This window comes from Tasmannia lanceolata, unplaced genomic scaffold, assembly GCF_043159265.1.
Source record: "Tasmannia lanceolata isolate RefF3 unplaced genomic scaffold, GAP_Taslan_0.1 ptg000012l, whole genome shotgun sequence".
Classification (NCBI taxonomy): Eukaryota; Viridiplantae; Streptophyta; class Magnoliopsida; order Canellales; family Winteraceae; genus Tasmannia; species Tasmannia lanceolata.
In genome coordinates this window covers 18,042,557-18,059,017 of record NW_027518689.1, presented here as the reverse complement: position 1 = coordinate 18,059,017, position 16,461 = coordinate 18,042,557, and the positions used below count along the sequence as shown (strand labels likewise).

Sequence of the window (16,461 nt, the reverse complement as noted above, 5' to 3'; positions counted from 1 at the left end):
CACAAAATCGAGCAAAGTTCAGGCTAGTTGCCTCTGCCGTATATGAATACATGTAGAAGGGTTTTCCAAAGAGGCTAGCAATCCGGCTCAAACAGTGGTGAGTCCAAAACTTTAGGTGAAGACCTGGGAGCCGGATCCAAACAGGGACCTCAGCTAAACGATTCTTCTTTAGAGGAGAGAGTCTGGATCCCATCGATGTAAAATTAAAGGTCTCCGTCCGAAGCTATGAGTGGAATCTTCGAGGACTCGGATACAATCTTCCGAGTTTGAAAATTTAAATAGGAAGAAACTATTTTCCATCGTAAACACTTGAAAGTCACCACTGAGTTTCCATTTTCGAGAGACGCTTTGCTTGAGACAAATAAAATAGGGTCTCTTACCTAGGAAGTAGCCAACCAAGCAGTGCCCCAAGAATCCTTACTATTCTAAAAGCGTAAACGAAGGAAAATTCGTCAACCAACTTTAGTGAAAATTCCCTATGCATCCTGCCGTTTCTTTTTGTTGAACTTCCAAATAGGTCCCAAATTTTCAGCCCATTATCGGCATATCAGCCTCCTTATTTGCCCCTCCATATATGTCCAAAAAACTCACGTGAGGCAAATTTGTTGATTGTTTGCCCTTCATATGCCCTTCATATTTCCATTTGTATCCCTTAATGTTATACCCCTTAATCTCCTTTTATAAACTATATACTGCACACAGGAATTCTGCCAATTTCACAAGGGCATCTAAGTCATTTGATTCATAGGTATATCCGCCATAATCGAAGAAGAAGAAACGACCAGGTATCTTCATCTACCTCTCCTCCCCTCCTTTTGGGCAAAAAAAAGATGCCGCGTGGGCTTCTCTGCACAGTCTTCATCTACCTCTCCTCCATTTTTTCCTAAAATACCCTATCTCTCTCGACACTTGCTTCTTCCAAATGTACACTTGCTTCAATCGATCCTCCTTTTGGGCAAAAAAAATGCCGCGTGGGCTTCTCTGCATATGGGGCTTCATGCAGGACGTTTCCCTTCTGAGTGAATCTCCTTTCAAGCAAGAAACCCTGGTCAAGCAAGAAACCATGGTATGTAATTTCTATTTATATTAAATCGTCCAAAACCATTCTCTTCTACCTGCACTTCTCATCTCCTTCATTTCTTCTGCAGATTTAGGTAAAGTCTGGTTTTATTTTTTTTATTTGCTTATTTTGAAAGCAGAAACCAAGGTTTTAAATTTCGGTAATTTGGGATTTTTATTGGCCGTTAGGTTGTTGTAATTTCTGGAAGAAATGCCCATTGGGTTGGATTGTTTTGGTAAACTTGTTTTTAATGGTTGCTTCTTACCAGCTTCCAAAGATTCTGGAGTTAGTTGGGCTTGGATACACTGGTTGGTTTGTCTTTCGATACCTTCTCTTCAAGGTAACAGAAATGTCTACCAATGCTTTAACTCTTTCAATCTAAAGAAAAAGAAAATAAAAATCATTGATTGACTCCCAAGCATGCCAAAATTGAAACCAACCTGAACTAATTTTACTTAATCACAAACCATTTATTTCTAACATAGAACATCTGTTTTATCAGTCGAGCGTGAAGAACTATCGACAGATATTGAATCATTGAAGAAATGACCAATTTTAGGGCATGCAAATGTAGTTACACTTGCTTTTAGTATGTATTTCATGTTGGCTCTCACAATTGTTCAACTTTTTAATTTTTTGAACATACTTTCTTAATAAAAATAATAAATATTGTTAATCCACTGAATAAATTTATTTCCTTTTATTTTCGTTGTAGTTACAGAAAGCTTTAGAGAGATCTCTAATTCCTTTTTTTGAAAATCCATCAAAACTACTTGTTCAATGTGCCTCTACGAGGTACTTGACTTTCAATTTTGTTTTTGGCTCGATAAAGAGCTTGAATTTGAATTTTGGTTTGGTGCATATCCTTTCAGTACTTCCTTTATTCATGTAGGCCGTTAACAGTTCCTTGATTATGATGTAGCTTTGCACCATTACAAATCATGATATGTGCTTACCCATTTTGAATTGTTCTTCTAATACATAAGGATTATGTGAAGTAGCATAACAGATGGAACCTATAATACTCAGAAACACAATGCATTTTTACTAATATTAAATCCGAGATGAACCTCTCTGTTTGTACATTATATATGGTGTCTTGAATCCATTAGTTAGACTCGATCATGTGTTCTCTACAAAAAATCTCAAGGAATTTGAATTGAACACAGTCACAATGCAGCTATAGTAGGTTCTGTTATGGAGTCCCTGTTCCTTGTGGTCCACATATAGATTGCTAAAAGTTCCTACTTTTTTTAACACGAAAAAAAAGATAAAATGAACCAACCTTATTCAATTTTTACCTTCAATTTATGATGATATCCCTGTAAATTAACCATAATCATATTATTCTCCTCTAAATTGTGGAAAGAAAATAAATTCAAGAAAAACCTTTTTGCAAGAAATGTTTTTCTTACAATCCAAACAGGGCGAAGAGTTTTTAATGCAGAAACTGGGAGATCAACATTCAGAACTATGAACTAACGAATCCCTTTTGAATTCAAAGACATACGTTTCCAGGTTGCACAAGTTGTTTCCAAATAACAGAGATATAGAGTGCTATTGAATGAAAATTTAGATAGTCAGTTACAGGGAGGAATAGGAGGTTTTTTTCACAATTCTGATGAAATCCCACAAATTTCTGTAGCTCCCTGAGCAAAGCAATAGCTTGAGATGTTGAAGACTCGTTGAGTGAATCTCAAGCTCCTTCCTTGAATTCTTGAAAATCTGTTGAAAATTCAATAGTAAATACAGTCTAAAGAAGGAACCCCCATGTCATGGCAACAAGTAATGGATTCACACCCTTGTAGGTTTTGCTATTAGAATAGGTACTGATCATGGCAAGTTCTTCACAGATGTGATAGATCTCTTCAAGAAGACCACTCAAGGATAGCTTTGGCCGCAGATCTAAGATGATTCAAGCTCAAATTATGCTCCTTAGTCACCCTTTTCTTGAGTTTGGAAGCATGCTCAACTTTGCTGTCAACCTCCTTGGGTGTCTATTTTCTTACTGGAAAGCTACCAATCCTGCTCCAAAACTCCTTGCATCTTTTAGATATGAGTATAGAGAAGACTCAGAGATGGAGTTAGCCTCAAGGTCTGCTAGGTTTTGTAAGCTGAATTTTCAGCTTTTATCTTCCTAATCTGCTTTTTCATCTTCTTGTTATTAAGTATCTATACACCATCTCCAGCACTCATTGAAAATGTACATATGAATTGAGTATTCTCTTACAAAAAAGATATGGTGAGGAGCTATGCTTACCAAAATTTGATAGAGCCTATCTTATTGGACTAACTTCTCCATTTAGAAAAATACCAACAATAGGAACCACTCTCAGCCCTCCATGAAAGAATGAAATGCCTTGGGAGACATTAAATGAACTCTCTTTGTAGTGGGCTGACTTGAAACCACATATCAGTCCAAAAATCAATATGCAAGTGGGAGTCATTGGTTTGAGTAAATTGATCAAATGTAAAGAAAGAATAAAGGAAAGATTAAACTTCCTTCCAGATGTGGTACTCTATGGGAAGGCACCTAATCCGTCGTCACATTCTTGAAGAGCAAATAAACGAAAGGAAGAAAAAGTCTACATGGATCGCAATTACTAATTCTATAAATGGTTTGGGTTTTTAAACATACGCCTTTCATCTGAGACTCGTCGTACCTACTTTTTCCTAAGACAATGGTTCAGAAATATTGTTCAAATAGAAATTGAATTAACATCAGTGTCACCCACATTGCAGTTTCAATGGTGCGCATTAAGCAGACAGCTAGAAAAACATGTACAGGAAGTGCTCGGATGACTGCCGTGCAGTATAGAACATGGTTGTTAGGACAGTCAGATGAAGAGAATCCAGAGGAGGTGGAAGAAGAAGAGCCAGAAGATGAGGAAGAAGAGGAGCCAAAGGAGGTCGAAGAAGAAGAGCCAGAGGAGGTCGAAGAAGACGAGCCGGAGGAGGTCCAAGAAGACGAGCCAATGGAGGAAGTAGAAGAAGAGGAGCCAATGGAGGAAGTAGAAGAAGAGGAGCCCATCTCTCTTTCCTTAGAATACTATAGGGAGGTAATAAGTGGGCTCGACACTGTCATCTTAGAGGATGGGAACTTACAGGATGTTAAAAAAGAAGAAACCCTTGATTCAGAAGATGAGGTGACAAGTGTGTTGAGGCCTCCAACACGCCTACCATTGGTTCCAGGCGAAGTTGTGGATGACAACTTCGATATTGTAGATGCTCAATAGATGTTCTAGATAGTCCCCCGTTTTTTTTAATGGAAGGAACAATCTTTTTGTCTTTTTGAATTTCTTCCACTTTTACAAGTCCACGATGTACTCCCTCTTATGTTGTTTAAGGTGGTTACTTTTTGGACGTTTATGTAAGGGTAGCTTGGAAGATAAAAACACTAAAATAGCTTAAGTAATCGGACGGAAGCGGTGACATTTACCCAATAATTAGGGAATCTAAGGTTGATAAAAATTACACATGGCAGGATAGAGGGCATTTTTAAATTTTTACTGTAACCTGTTGTCAATAATGTGTATACGGAGGACCAAGATGGAGAGAATTGATAAAAGGCAGAGTAAATCCTGAACAGAAAATTCTTCCCAAAACCCACACATAAGCATGTAGAAAACCCTCCTAATTGTAGCCAAACGGGGAGCAGAACCAATGTAAACAGCAAGGGAACAGAAAAGTCTACCAATGCTTTAACTCTTTCAATCTAAAGAAAAAGAAAAGAAAAATCATTGATTGACTCCCAAGCATGCCAAAATTGAAACCAACATGAAAATTTTACTTAATCACAAACCATTTATTTCTAACATAGAACATCTGTTTTATCAGTCGAGCGGGAAGAACTATCGACAAATATTGAATCATTGAAGAAATGACCAATTTTAGGGCATGCAAATGTAGTTACACTTGCTTTTAGTATGTATTTCATGTTGGCTCTCACAATTGTTCAACTTTTTAATTTTTTGAACATACTTTCTTAATAAAAATAATAAATATTGTTAATCCACTGAATAAATTTATTTCCTTTTATTTTCGTTGTAGTTACAGAAAGCTTTAGAGAGATCTCTGATTCCTTTTTTTGAAAATCCATCAAAACTACTTGTTCAATGTGCCTCTACGAGGTACTTGACTTTCAATTTTGTTTTTGGCTCGATAAAGAGCTTGAATTTGAATTTTGGTTTGGTGCATATCCTTTCAGTATTTCCTTTATTCATGTAGGCCGTTAACAGTTCCTTGATTATGATGTAGCTTTGCACCATTACAAATCATGATATGTGCTTACCCATTTTGAATTGTTCTTCTAATACATAAGGATTATGTGAAGTAGCATAACAGATGGAACCTATAATACTCAGAAACACAATGCATTTTTACTAATATTAAATCCGAGATGAACCTCTCTGCTTGTACATTATATATGGTGTCTTGAATCCATTTGTTAGACTCGATCATGTGTTCTCTACAAAAAATCTCAAGGAATTTGAATTGAACACAGTCACAATGCAGCTATAGTAGGTTCTGTTATGGAGTCCCTGTTCCTTGTGGTTCACATATAGATTGCTAAAAGTTCCTACTTTTTTTAACACGAAAAAAAAGATAAAATGAACCAACCTTATTCAATTTTTACCTTCAATTTATGATGATATCCCTGTAAATTAACCATAATCATATTATTCTCCTCTAAATTGTCCTTTTTGCAAGAAATGTTTTTCTTACAATCCAAACAGGGCGAAGAGTCTTTAATGCAGAACCCACACATAAGCCTCTAGAAAACCCTCAGTAACAAAGAAAAAATGAGGAGAGATATTTTAAGACCGAGTCTGAGTTGGAACTCGCGAGAATCGGATCGTCCGAGTCGGAATCGGTGATAATTTGGGCGAGATCGGAGGAGAAATCTGAGTGACTACCGACATGGAAGACATTTTTGTATGGAGGCACCGGTCGCTAACAATCTCTGTACACACAAAACACAGAGACTGCTTTCACACCTCTTCTTGATTCTTGTTGGGTTAGGCAAGGTACTATTTTATAACTAATTTTTCTTAGGGCTGTGATAAATCGACCTCTTAGTATCTTAAGTCGACCCTATCTCTCTCTCTCTCTAAGCACTGCTCTATACGGGGTCGATTTAAGATATACGGGAGTCAATTTATCACTGCCCTTTTTCTTATTAATAAAATTTAAGGTGCCGTCCTGGTTTCCTAGATGAATTTTGGGCACAAGAAAGTATTCAAGTTCTATGCTCCAATGGTTAGAACAGAGATTTTTTTTTTGTTCTCGAGCTTTGCCAAGCAAAAAGTTATACATGAGCACACGCTTTAGAAATGAATGCATTGGAGAAGGTGTTACCCGTTTTAGGATCATTCCATGTGTGCTTTTGGGGTGTCTCCTTGTTTGTTTATTTCCACCTAACAAAGGCCAAAACTGCATGAAATTAGATAATTGGAAAGTACTTCTGATGCTTGTCAATTCCACCTCATGTTTCACTCTCCACCATACACTTGGCAATGATGAATAGCTATTGAGCCATTGATCTTGCGAACCAATATCTGGATGAGCTATATCTTAAGGACTCTCAAACATTATAACCGAGCAGAGGTAAAACTGATTTCAGGGAAGGTGGTACATGGAACAGAGGGGAGTTATCGATTGTAATTAATGTTACATTCAATGCATTTTGAAGTGAGATGTGATTTTATCGGAGGAGTGAACATGATGCCTCGGGAGCGCAACAAAGATGACAGGCATCGTGAATGATTTGGACGAGATGATATTTGGTAAGAAAATAAGTTCATCTGAAAGACATGATACGAAGAAGCAGCAACAAAAGGATGATCTCCTCTCCCTTTGCGTTTCTAAACATGCCCAATGTTCAAGGACAAAAGCCTTTGGTGTTTATATTAGGCCTTGCAGGTGAAGACTTTCAAGATGAGCTGCAGAACAGATATTGCAAATTGTTATTGATGTTGCAAATTGTTCCTCCAAACAAATTGATGAGCTGCAGAACAGATACAGCAATGGCATTTCTGAAAGAGCTTGAGAGAATTTTCCCTCCGTCAAGCTCTCCCTTGGAGCCCAATTATGTATACTTGATGTAGGCCATTTTTTTTAAAACGGATCAAACCTGGAAGGAGAAGAAAAAACTAAAAAATAGTCCTATTTCTTGCTTGTAAGAAACAAGATGCCTCTTCTAGGAATATCATGGATAAAGGCATAGAGCAAATACGCACTTTAGAGTTATGATAAAGAGAGAATAGAATCTACATGCATTATAGAGAATTACAAGTTATCACAATTAATGCTCTTGACAAGGGCAGCTGGAGTCTCGAGAACTCCCCTAGGAGGGGTCGTCTTCAACCTCTCACCCAAACAAGGTTCTAGGAAAAGGTCCAAAGTTGGCATGGGGGGTGATGGTTTAGAAATTTCAGGAAAGGGGTTAAGCAAAGAGGGACTACTCCTGTTTTTTTTTTTTTTACGTTTTTGCTTCTGATTTTCTGAAGTAGATTTAGGAGTAGGGATTTTCTTTTGACCTGAAGAGGTCTCCTATAATTCTCTCATGGCAAGCATTGCATCAAGAGGTTTGATGGATTGTCTTTGAGGATCGGGAGGTTTGGAAGAGCCCATCCAGTTCACGAGGGTTCGAACTGAACTGAAACACACATATGTGCTCTGAGCTGAACAAGGCAGAACAAATGTGCACTGAACTGTGTGTTACCACTTGAACTGAACAGACCTTGGGAGAAAATAGGACTAACTTCTGAAGCAAAACTTGAACAGAAATGGACAGAATCGCCTAAAGAAAAATAAAAACCAGGGAATGAAGAATCTAAAGTAATAAAAAACCAGGGTAGCTAACCCATCTCGTCCAACAGCTGAAGAAGAACAGATTCTCTTGGTTTGACCTTAGACAACCCAAACATCTCTCTGAAGTCATGAGTCACCCTCTAAGCTCTATAAACATGGGCAAACCAAGAGGCATATTGTGAAACCACACAAAGTTTTTCTGTTCGAGAGTATCAAAGATTGTCTGGTCCTTGAGACACATGGGCCTTGCAATGAAAATTTTACAATGGTTGAAGAATTCTACTTGGCAAACAAAGAAAAATCTTGGAAATCAGAACATACGAATCAAAAGAAAAATAATTCAGACAAAAGAAAACGATCTCATAGATTTAGATTTCTATCAAGAGATTATATATAGTGTAAGCCCTTATAGTCCCTTATTTTTCAAATAAAAACATGGTGTCTTCTATGTTGTCAAATATGTTTGGAGATTTACGCAAGCAAAGGTAGTCTTGATGGAATTAGAGGAGTACTCTACAACACCGAATTCTTCCTTCTGCATAATATAGTTTGGATGGTTTGACAATGGCGATTTTGGCTTGAATTAGGTGTTTCTGTCATTTACTTAACTGTCATATTCTTCTTCTTTTTTCTGAAGTATATTCATCATGCTCTGATTGCCTGTTACACATTGCTTACTCATGCAAATTTGTTTATTTATAGCAGCTATCTCCGTGTATTTAATTTACTGACTGAGATAATAACACCTCACTTAAAGACAATGTTTGTTTGATACTTTATAATTAAAAAAAAGCGCTATGGAGACTTATATTTTAAATGTATCCACCTTTTTTGTTTTATCAAAGAATTTTATTATGTTAAATTTGTTGCTAAGTTATAATTACAGAAAACAATATGACAAAAGATTTTGGAAAGAAGCTATCTTCTCATGAAGAAACATCTACTGAGAGGTTATATCGTTGCAATAAACAACGTGAGAGATATGCAAACTTGTCACATGAAAAAAAGGAAGAGTTGCGAGCAAAAAAGAGAGATGCATATAGAAGAAAGAAAAGCCTAGATGAGGGAAACCAAAATGTACTGACAGGTTCGCATCTACATATATAAACTATGTACAACCCTTGTTCTTGCTCATACTTCATATATGACATAACAATATGATGAAATAAAAGTACGACTAATTTATACCTAAACGATTTCAGAATTCGTCACCCTACACACGCTACAACAAGATATCGATTGTGCTTATTGTAAAGCTAAGCGATTCCGAGGTGAGCCCCCAACATTGTGTTGTCAGAATGGAAAGGTCATCTTACATGTTAATGAGATACCGGACGAGCTCTATCAATTGTATACTGGAGAAGGAAGAGACTGTAAAGATTTTCAAAAGCTTATTCGCGGTTATAATAGTATTTTTTCCTTCACTTCAATGGGTGTACAAGTGGATAATAATACTACAAATTTGAAAAAAGGTGCATATACTTTCAAGATTCATGGGCAATTACACCACTACATTCCTTCATTGGTGCCAACTGACGGCTGTGCAAAATTTCTACAGTTATATTTTTATGATACAGAACACGAAAGCAATAATCGTTTGCGTCATATACCTGATCTTTCTCTGGAAATTGTTGATAAACTTATATCAATTTTAGAAATGAACCCTTATTCCCAATTTCTAAGGAGTCTAAGACATCAATAGTCTTTAGAAGACTGCAGCATCATCATAAGGAAAGATTGTGGTATAGATCAACGGGTGTATAATGCTCCTACTGCATCACAAGTCGCCGCGATATGGGTCGAAGGAACTCACAATGAAGGCCTACGGACAAGGGATATTATTGTTCAGTCACAGTCTGGTCATTCTTATAAAATTCAATCCTACTTCGGGTGTTATGATCCATTGCAATACCCATTACTATTCCCACGTGGAGAAACAGGCTGGCATAAAGGGATAAGGAGATCCAATCAATTGAAAATCAACAATAGTATATCAAGTGTCCCTCGTGAGAATATTGCAGAATTCGAGACATTATTATGCCATGAAAATGGTAAATATATGTTTAATAGTTTTTCAGGTTCGAACTATTATTCTTTAGAAAATTATAAATTCTAATCCTGTGTGGAAAATCATTACGCAGCATCAACCAGTAGAAGCGACAACACAAAAGATGTTACTTGCCGAGAATATTATGCTTTTATGTTCCAGATGAGAGATAGTAATAAATGGAATGTTATCCATAGTGGCCGATTATTTCAGCAATATGCAGTTGATATGTACGTAAAAGTAGAGACAGGACGGTTAAATTTTTTTTACACACATCAAACTACCATTCATGCAGATTTGTATCAAGGTATTGTGGACAGTGTTGCCTCCGGGGAGACGCATGGGTGCAAAGTAGGGAAGAGAATAGTGTTACCAGCATCATTTATTGGAGGTCCTCGAGATATGAGACGCAGGTATTTGGACTCAATGGCTTTGGTGCAACGCTACGGTAAACCTGATCTTTTTTTGACAATGACGTGTAATCCAGAATGGGAAGAGATAGTGTTGCAATTAAAACCAATAGAACAAGCTTACAATAGACCTGATCTGACAGCAAGAATATTTCGAGGAAAACTCGAAGATCTCAAGAAACAATTATTCGAGAAAAATATTTTTGGTCGTATAGTAGCTCATGTTCATGTTATTGAATTCCAAAAGAGAGGATTGCCACATGCTCATTTATTACTTGTAATGGAAAAAGGAAGTAAAATGTTAAATCCTGATGAGTATAATACAATTGTGTGTGCCGAACTCCCAGATGAAGATAATGAACCTATATTGTTTGAAAGGGTTACCAAACACATGATGCATGGCCCGTGTGGAAATTTGAGAACAACTTCGCCGTGTATGGTAGATGGCCACTGCAAATTTCACTATCCACGGTCATTCTCTGAGACAACCACACAGGCAAAAGACGGTTACGCTACTTATCGTAGAAGATGCAATGGTCGCCAAGTGCATATCCGAAATAGATACTTGGATAATCGATGGGTTGTCCCATATAATCCTTATCTGCTTGGTCGGTATAACTGCCACATAAATGTTGAAATCTGTTCCAGTATCAAAGCAGTTAAATATTTGTATAAATACATATACAAGGGACATGATAGAGTTGCAATGCAGGTCATGCAAGCTGATGTGGAAACTACGGTTGATGAAATACAGTGTTTCCAAAATGCTCGATGGGTATCCCCCCCTGAAGCTATTTGGAGAATATATGGGTTTGATTTATGTAAGATCTATCCGTCAGTGATAAATTTACAGCTTCATTTGCCGAACCAACAATTTGTTACTTACTGGGAAAATCAGAAGCTGCCGCAACTTCTACAACAGGAGCATGTTACTCGTACTATGTTGACGGAATATTTTAATATGAATATTGTAGATGTAGACGCTAGAAAATATCTTTATCGTGAGTTCCCTGAATATTATGTTTGGAACGAAACAGGTCGTTTCTGGACCAGAAGAAAAAACCAAAAAGCTATTGGACGGATACGGGCTGCAAATCCATCTGAGGGTGATACTTATTACCTAAGGCTGCTACTAAATCACATTCGTGGGGCTACATCTTTTACTTGCTTGTTGATAGTAAACGAGAATTTATGCACAACATTTAGGGAGGCAGCACAAAAAAATGGGCTTCTCGAGGACGACACTGACATTTTTTCTTGTTTGCAAGAGGCATCAACTTTTGCGATGCCATCATTCCTACGAAGATTATTTGCTACAATTTTGGTCTTTTGTGAACCAAACAATGTCAGATTATTGTGGGATGCAATATTACCTCATATGGCCGAAGATTTGAGAATCATTCCAGAGAATTGTACCAGCATAAAGGCTTCCTATGTATTAAATGAACTAGATCCCATCCTCAAAAGTATGGGAAAGTCGTTAAAAAATTATGATTTGCCGAAACCATCAAGAAAATGCATTTCAGATGCTGCATTGTTGAAAGAAATCCTTGAAGAAAAATCTATTATAACTCCTCCTGAAGATGTGGAGGGCATTTCACAGTTGAATGTTGAGCAAGAATGTGCCTTTCAAATAATAATGAAGCGTATCAATGATGGTAAGCATGGGATTTTTTTTATTGATGGGCCTGGTGGAACAGGCAAAACATTTTTATATAGAGCATTGCTTGCCAAAATTAGAGCATCAGGTCGCATTGCTATTGCCACAGCTACATCTGGTGTTGCAGCTTCTATTATTCCAGGTGGTCGTACTGCACATTCACGATTCAAAATACCAATTGATGTTAAAGTCGATACCGTATGTGGGATTCCTAAACAGAGTAGTACGGCAAGATTATTGGCAGCAGCTGCCATAATTATATGGGATGAGGCACCTATGTCTAAGAAATATGCAGTCGAGGCATTAGATCGTGCGCTTCAAGATATTATGGAATCGTTGTTACCATTCGGTGGTAAAGTTATTGTCTTCGGAGGCGATTTCCGACAAGTTCTTCCGGTTGTACCACGAGCCACACGAGAAGAAACAATTAATTCAAGTTTGGTGAGATCTTATTTATGGAAGGAAATGGAAATTTTACTACTCACCAAAAATATGCGTGCAAAAAATGATTCTGGATTCAGTGATTACTTATTACGAATAGGTAACGGTGATGAAGATACAATTTTTGGTAATCTTGTCCAAATTCCAGTTGACATGTTGATCGAGTACGAAGATAACGTAGATAATAAGAAGAAATTGATTGACATCATTTTTCCAGATTTGGATAGGCAGATATTGGGTAGTGATTACCTTGCAGAAAGAGGTATATTGACCACAAAGAATGAGTATGTTGATGATTTGAATAAAAATATTATTGGAAACTGTAGAGGTGATGCAGTTACATACTACAGTTATGATACTGCTGTGGATGATACACATACTTATTACCCAGAAGAATTTCTCAACTCACTTACTCCAAATGGATTGCCTCCACACAAATTGGAATTGAAAACATATTGTCCAATTATGTTATTGAGGAACTTAGATCCAAAGAATGGACTCTGCAATGGTACGAAGTTAGCATGCTTAAGCTTTAAGCCGAATGTGATATTTGCTGAAATTTCTTCTGGAAACCACAAGGGAACAAAGGTCTTGCTGCCCAGGATACCTTTATGTCCAGCTGAAGATGAAACTTATCCTTTTCGATTTAAACGAAAACAGTTTCCTATACGGCTTGCATTTGCAATGACGATCAACAAAGCCCAGGGCCAAACCATTCACCATGTCGGAGTATACTTACCAGAGCCAGTTTTTTCTCATGGCCAGCTGTATGTCGCGTTATCTAGAGGCGTATCAAAGCATACAACTAAAGTGTTGGTAAAGCCAACAAAAGACGTATCAAGACTATCCACATATACTAAAAATATTGTTTACAAAGAAATATTTTATAAATGATGTGTATGTGGAAGCAATAGAGTTATTCTTTCTCGTGGTTGATATATTACGTATTACAAGGTAAATTTTCTCCCCACACATATTTCATGTATTTTATTTATATTATAAGTGTATTAATTTGGAAGAAACTACTAATGTGATACAGATAGATATTGAATATGGATAAGGACAAAAGCAATCGTCTTGCTGATCAGGACTCTGTAGCAAGCTTGATTCCTGGGGACTTCAAATGGACTTTAAAATGCTCTGTGTTACATAAAGCACATATTCGATTCTTTAACACTGAAAAAGGATATGGATCTGTCATGAATATAACTTTAATGGATGAGAAGGTATAAAAAGTAATAAGGTGCTATTATTCTACAATTTTTTATATTGTTGTTATCACTAAACAAATGATTTCTGATTTCTGTATACTTACGTTCTCTCTACTGGTATTTTTTTTAAGCGTACACAAATCCGAGCTGCATTGTTCACCGAAGCTATAAATTTATTTGCCGACAAGCTACATATAGGGCGGACATATTATATTTCAAATGCTTTGGTGAAAATGTCAAATGCTCCTTACAATTCTGGGTCTGGTAAGGAAATCATTTTCAACAAGCACACCATTGTAAGAGAAGCTGAAAGTGAACAACAAATTACTGAGACAGTCAACTATAAGTTTGTACCCTTGAAGATGGCTGAGCAATATCTTGGAACGAACAATTATATAGGTGAGCATATTCATAGATATTTAATAGGATATTATTTAAATAAATTATTTGACATATGCTTCGATGTTTTATTTCTACAGACATCATTGTAATTGTGGTCAGCATGGGTCCACCATTAAATACAACTCGGAAGAGAGATGGGACAACAACTACTCGACGACAACTTCAGATCATTGACTCAGGGTATGTATGTCATTATTTATATTAATCTCACCAAATATATTAATCTCTCTAATCATTGTAGAAGCACATTGCCTATGCAATTAACGTTATGGGGAGGATTGGCAACTGAGGAAGGAGAAATTATAGCTGAGAAAGTAGATGAAAATCCAGTTGTAATTATGACGTCTATTAAGGTTCAACAATTTCAAGGTAAATATTATGTATGTCCTATATGTGTGTCTGTGTGTGTTTGTATTTGTCATTGCATTTTTATCCATATTTAAGCTTATATTTATGACTATATCAAATAGCTTTATTTTTTAGACTTATCTTCTTCATTTGAAATATAGGAACATCCCTTTGCACAACTGGAGATACAATCATACAGATAGATTCAGAAATACAAGAAGCTAAAGTCTTAAAAGAATGGTAATATTATTTATTCATTTTTAAATATTGCTTAAATTTGAAGAAAAAAACTTTAAACACTATAACTAACTCTATATTCTCTAACAGGGCAAGCACTCATCCGCTATTAGTTGAGATGCACAAAGAACAACAAAAAAGTCAGATACCATCGATACGTAGGGCTTCTACTCCAACCAACATCAATGCAATTATTAATGGTACACTGCTTGATAAACAGGTATTACAATATACTTTACAATGTCAGTATTACCGTGTATGAAAATTATGATTCAAAATCAGCATTTTAGGCTATAAGCTGTTGTCTCATTACTTCAGGTCCAACTCTACAAAGTACACGCCTGGATTATTGAAATCAACAATAGACAAGATCCATGGTATCCAACATGCACGGTTTGCAAAAAGAAATTGGAAAAATTTATTAATGCAGAAAAATGTGAACATTGTTTTGCAAAAAAGTTTGAGGTTACTGATCGGTAGGTAGCGTTTACCCTTTATTAGAATTTGAAAATATAATTATTTTGCTCACAAAATTTCTTTCAACAGATATTTACTGAGGATAAAGATTGGAGATAAAACTGGGACATTTTGGATAAGTGTATTTGATAAACAGGTGGAAAAAATATTAGGCTGTGAAGCATATGAGCTGAAAAAAATGAAGGTGAACTTTATATAACTTGCCATTAATTTTTTTTTTAAATATTATTTTTAAATACTCTGTCTCCTTGTTAATTTAGGAAACAGACAGTATCAACTTCATTAATCGTGTAGAGAAATGCTTGTGGACGTCATATGCTTTTACCATAAAGATTTCGGAAAGACAAGTTAAGGATGAATCTTCACGGCAATACACGTGTGTTGACATTGAAGAAATAGATGATGAAGAGTGGAAAAAGCCTCCAGCAGAAATAGCTGCACTTCTGCCAGATAACTAGATTGTATTAGTTTGTAGCTCATCCATTTCTTTTTGCAAATCATTAAAACTTCAACTCTTTCATATTATTTTTTGGCAATATTCACTCCTACAATTGATTTATCATTTTCAAATGATGGATTCCAGGGTATCAAAGTTGAAATGAACTCAATGGCACATGAAGATTACGAATCTTTTTTGATGGAAAGTAACTTTTTGTCCCTAATTCTTATTATTTGTCTTTAAGTTCTTATTTGTACAAATCATTTATTATTTTCAACTAATTTATTTCAGGATATGCAAAATTAGGTGGAGGCAAAGGAGGATGACGAACTTACAAGTGTTTTTTGATATAATCAAACTTTTTCTCCAGAACAAACGATGACTTAAATTTGCATATTTTAAAAATTGAACTCTGTTTGTATGTAAATATGGTTGCTTTAAATACGGTCTATATGTAAATATGGTTGCTTTGAATATGGTTTATATGTAAATATGGTTGTTTTGAATATGGTTTATATGTAAATATGGTTGCTTTGAATATAATAACCTCAAAAAAATGGTTGTATGTGGCTGCAATGGCTGTCCAATTTTACAACCTACATTTTTGTGCAGATCAAGGAGAAAAAATGATGTATAAGAGGTACAAGCTTGTAACATGTGTGTTATATATATGCATTTTCAACAAACATGCATGTAGTCAATTAGTTATTCTTTCTGCTAGGCCGCTTAGGCCCATATCTCAGTTTCACCGTGTGTTGCTTTGCAACTGCTAGATTGTGTTGGAACAAAAAAAAACACTTCTGTCTTTTGCTTTATTTTTTTAATTTATTTTGAAGCTATGTTTTGCAGATGGAAGAAGAGAAGGCAGTGAAACAAATGAGAGGGACAATGGTGCCCCATGCAAGACCCATTTCAA

General features: G+C 36.1%; 1 protein-coding gene across 9 annotated transcripts; it reads left to right on the top strand.

The window, feature by feature from the left end:
• Positions 1–812: 812 nt before the first annotated feature.
• LOC143887670 (replication protein A 70 kDa DNA-binding subunit D-like) lies at positions 813–16,053 on the top strand. 9 transcript variants are annotated; one of them, XM_077391788.1, is made up of 13 exons: positions 814–1,066; positions 1,329–1,400; positions 13,471–13,657; positions 13,774–14,041; positions 14,122–14,224; positions 14,286–14,413; positions 14,554–14,632; positions 14,720–14,849; positions 14,948–15,105; positions 15,176–15,290; positions 15,367–15,567; positions 15,690–15,750; positions 15,837–16,053. In XM_077391788.1, exons 3-11 carry the CDS (start codon positions 13,484–13,486, stop codon positions 15,562–15,564), a joined length of 1,353 nt encoding a protein of 450 aa, XP_077247903.1. In that variant the 5' UTR covers positions 814–1,066; positions 1,329–1,400; positions 13,471–13,483; the 3' UTR covers positions 15,565–15,567; positions 15,690–15,750; positions 15,837–16,053. The 9 variants fall into 9 exon arrangements, with proteins under 9 accessions (XP_077247901.1, XP_077247902.1, XP_077247903.1 ...); XM_077391793.1 differs by lacking the exon at positions 13,471–13,657 and adding an exon at positions 5,111–5,190; XM_077391790.1 differs by lacking the exon at positions 814–1,066 and adding an exon at positions 1,073–1,154.
• Positions 16,054–16,461: the final 408 nt, after the last annotated feature.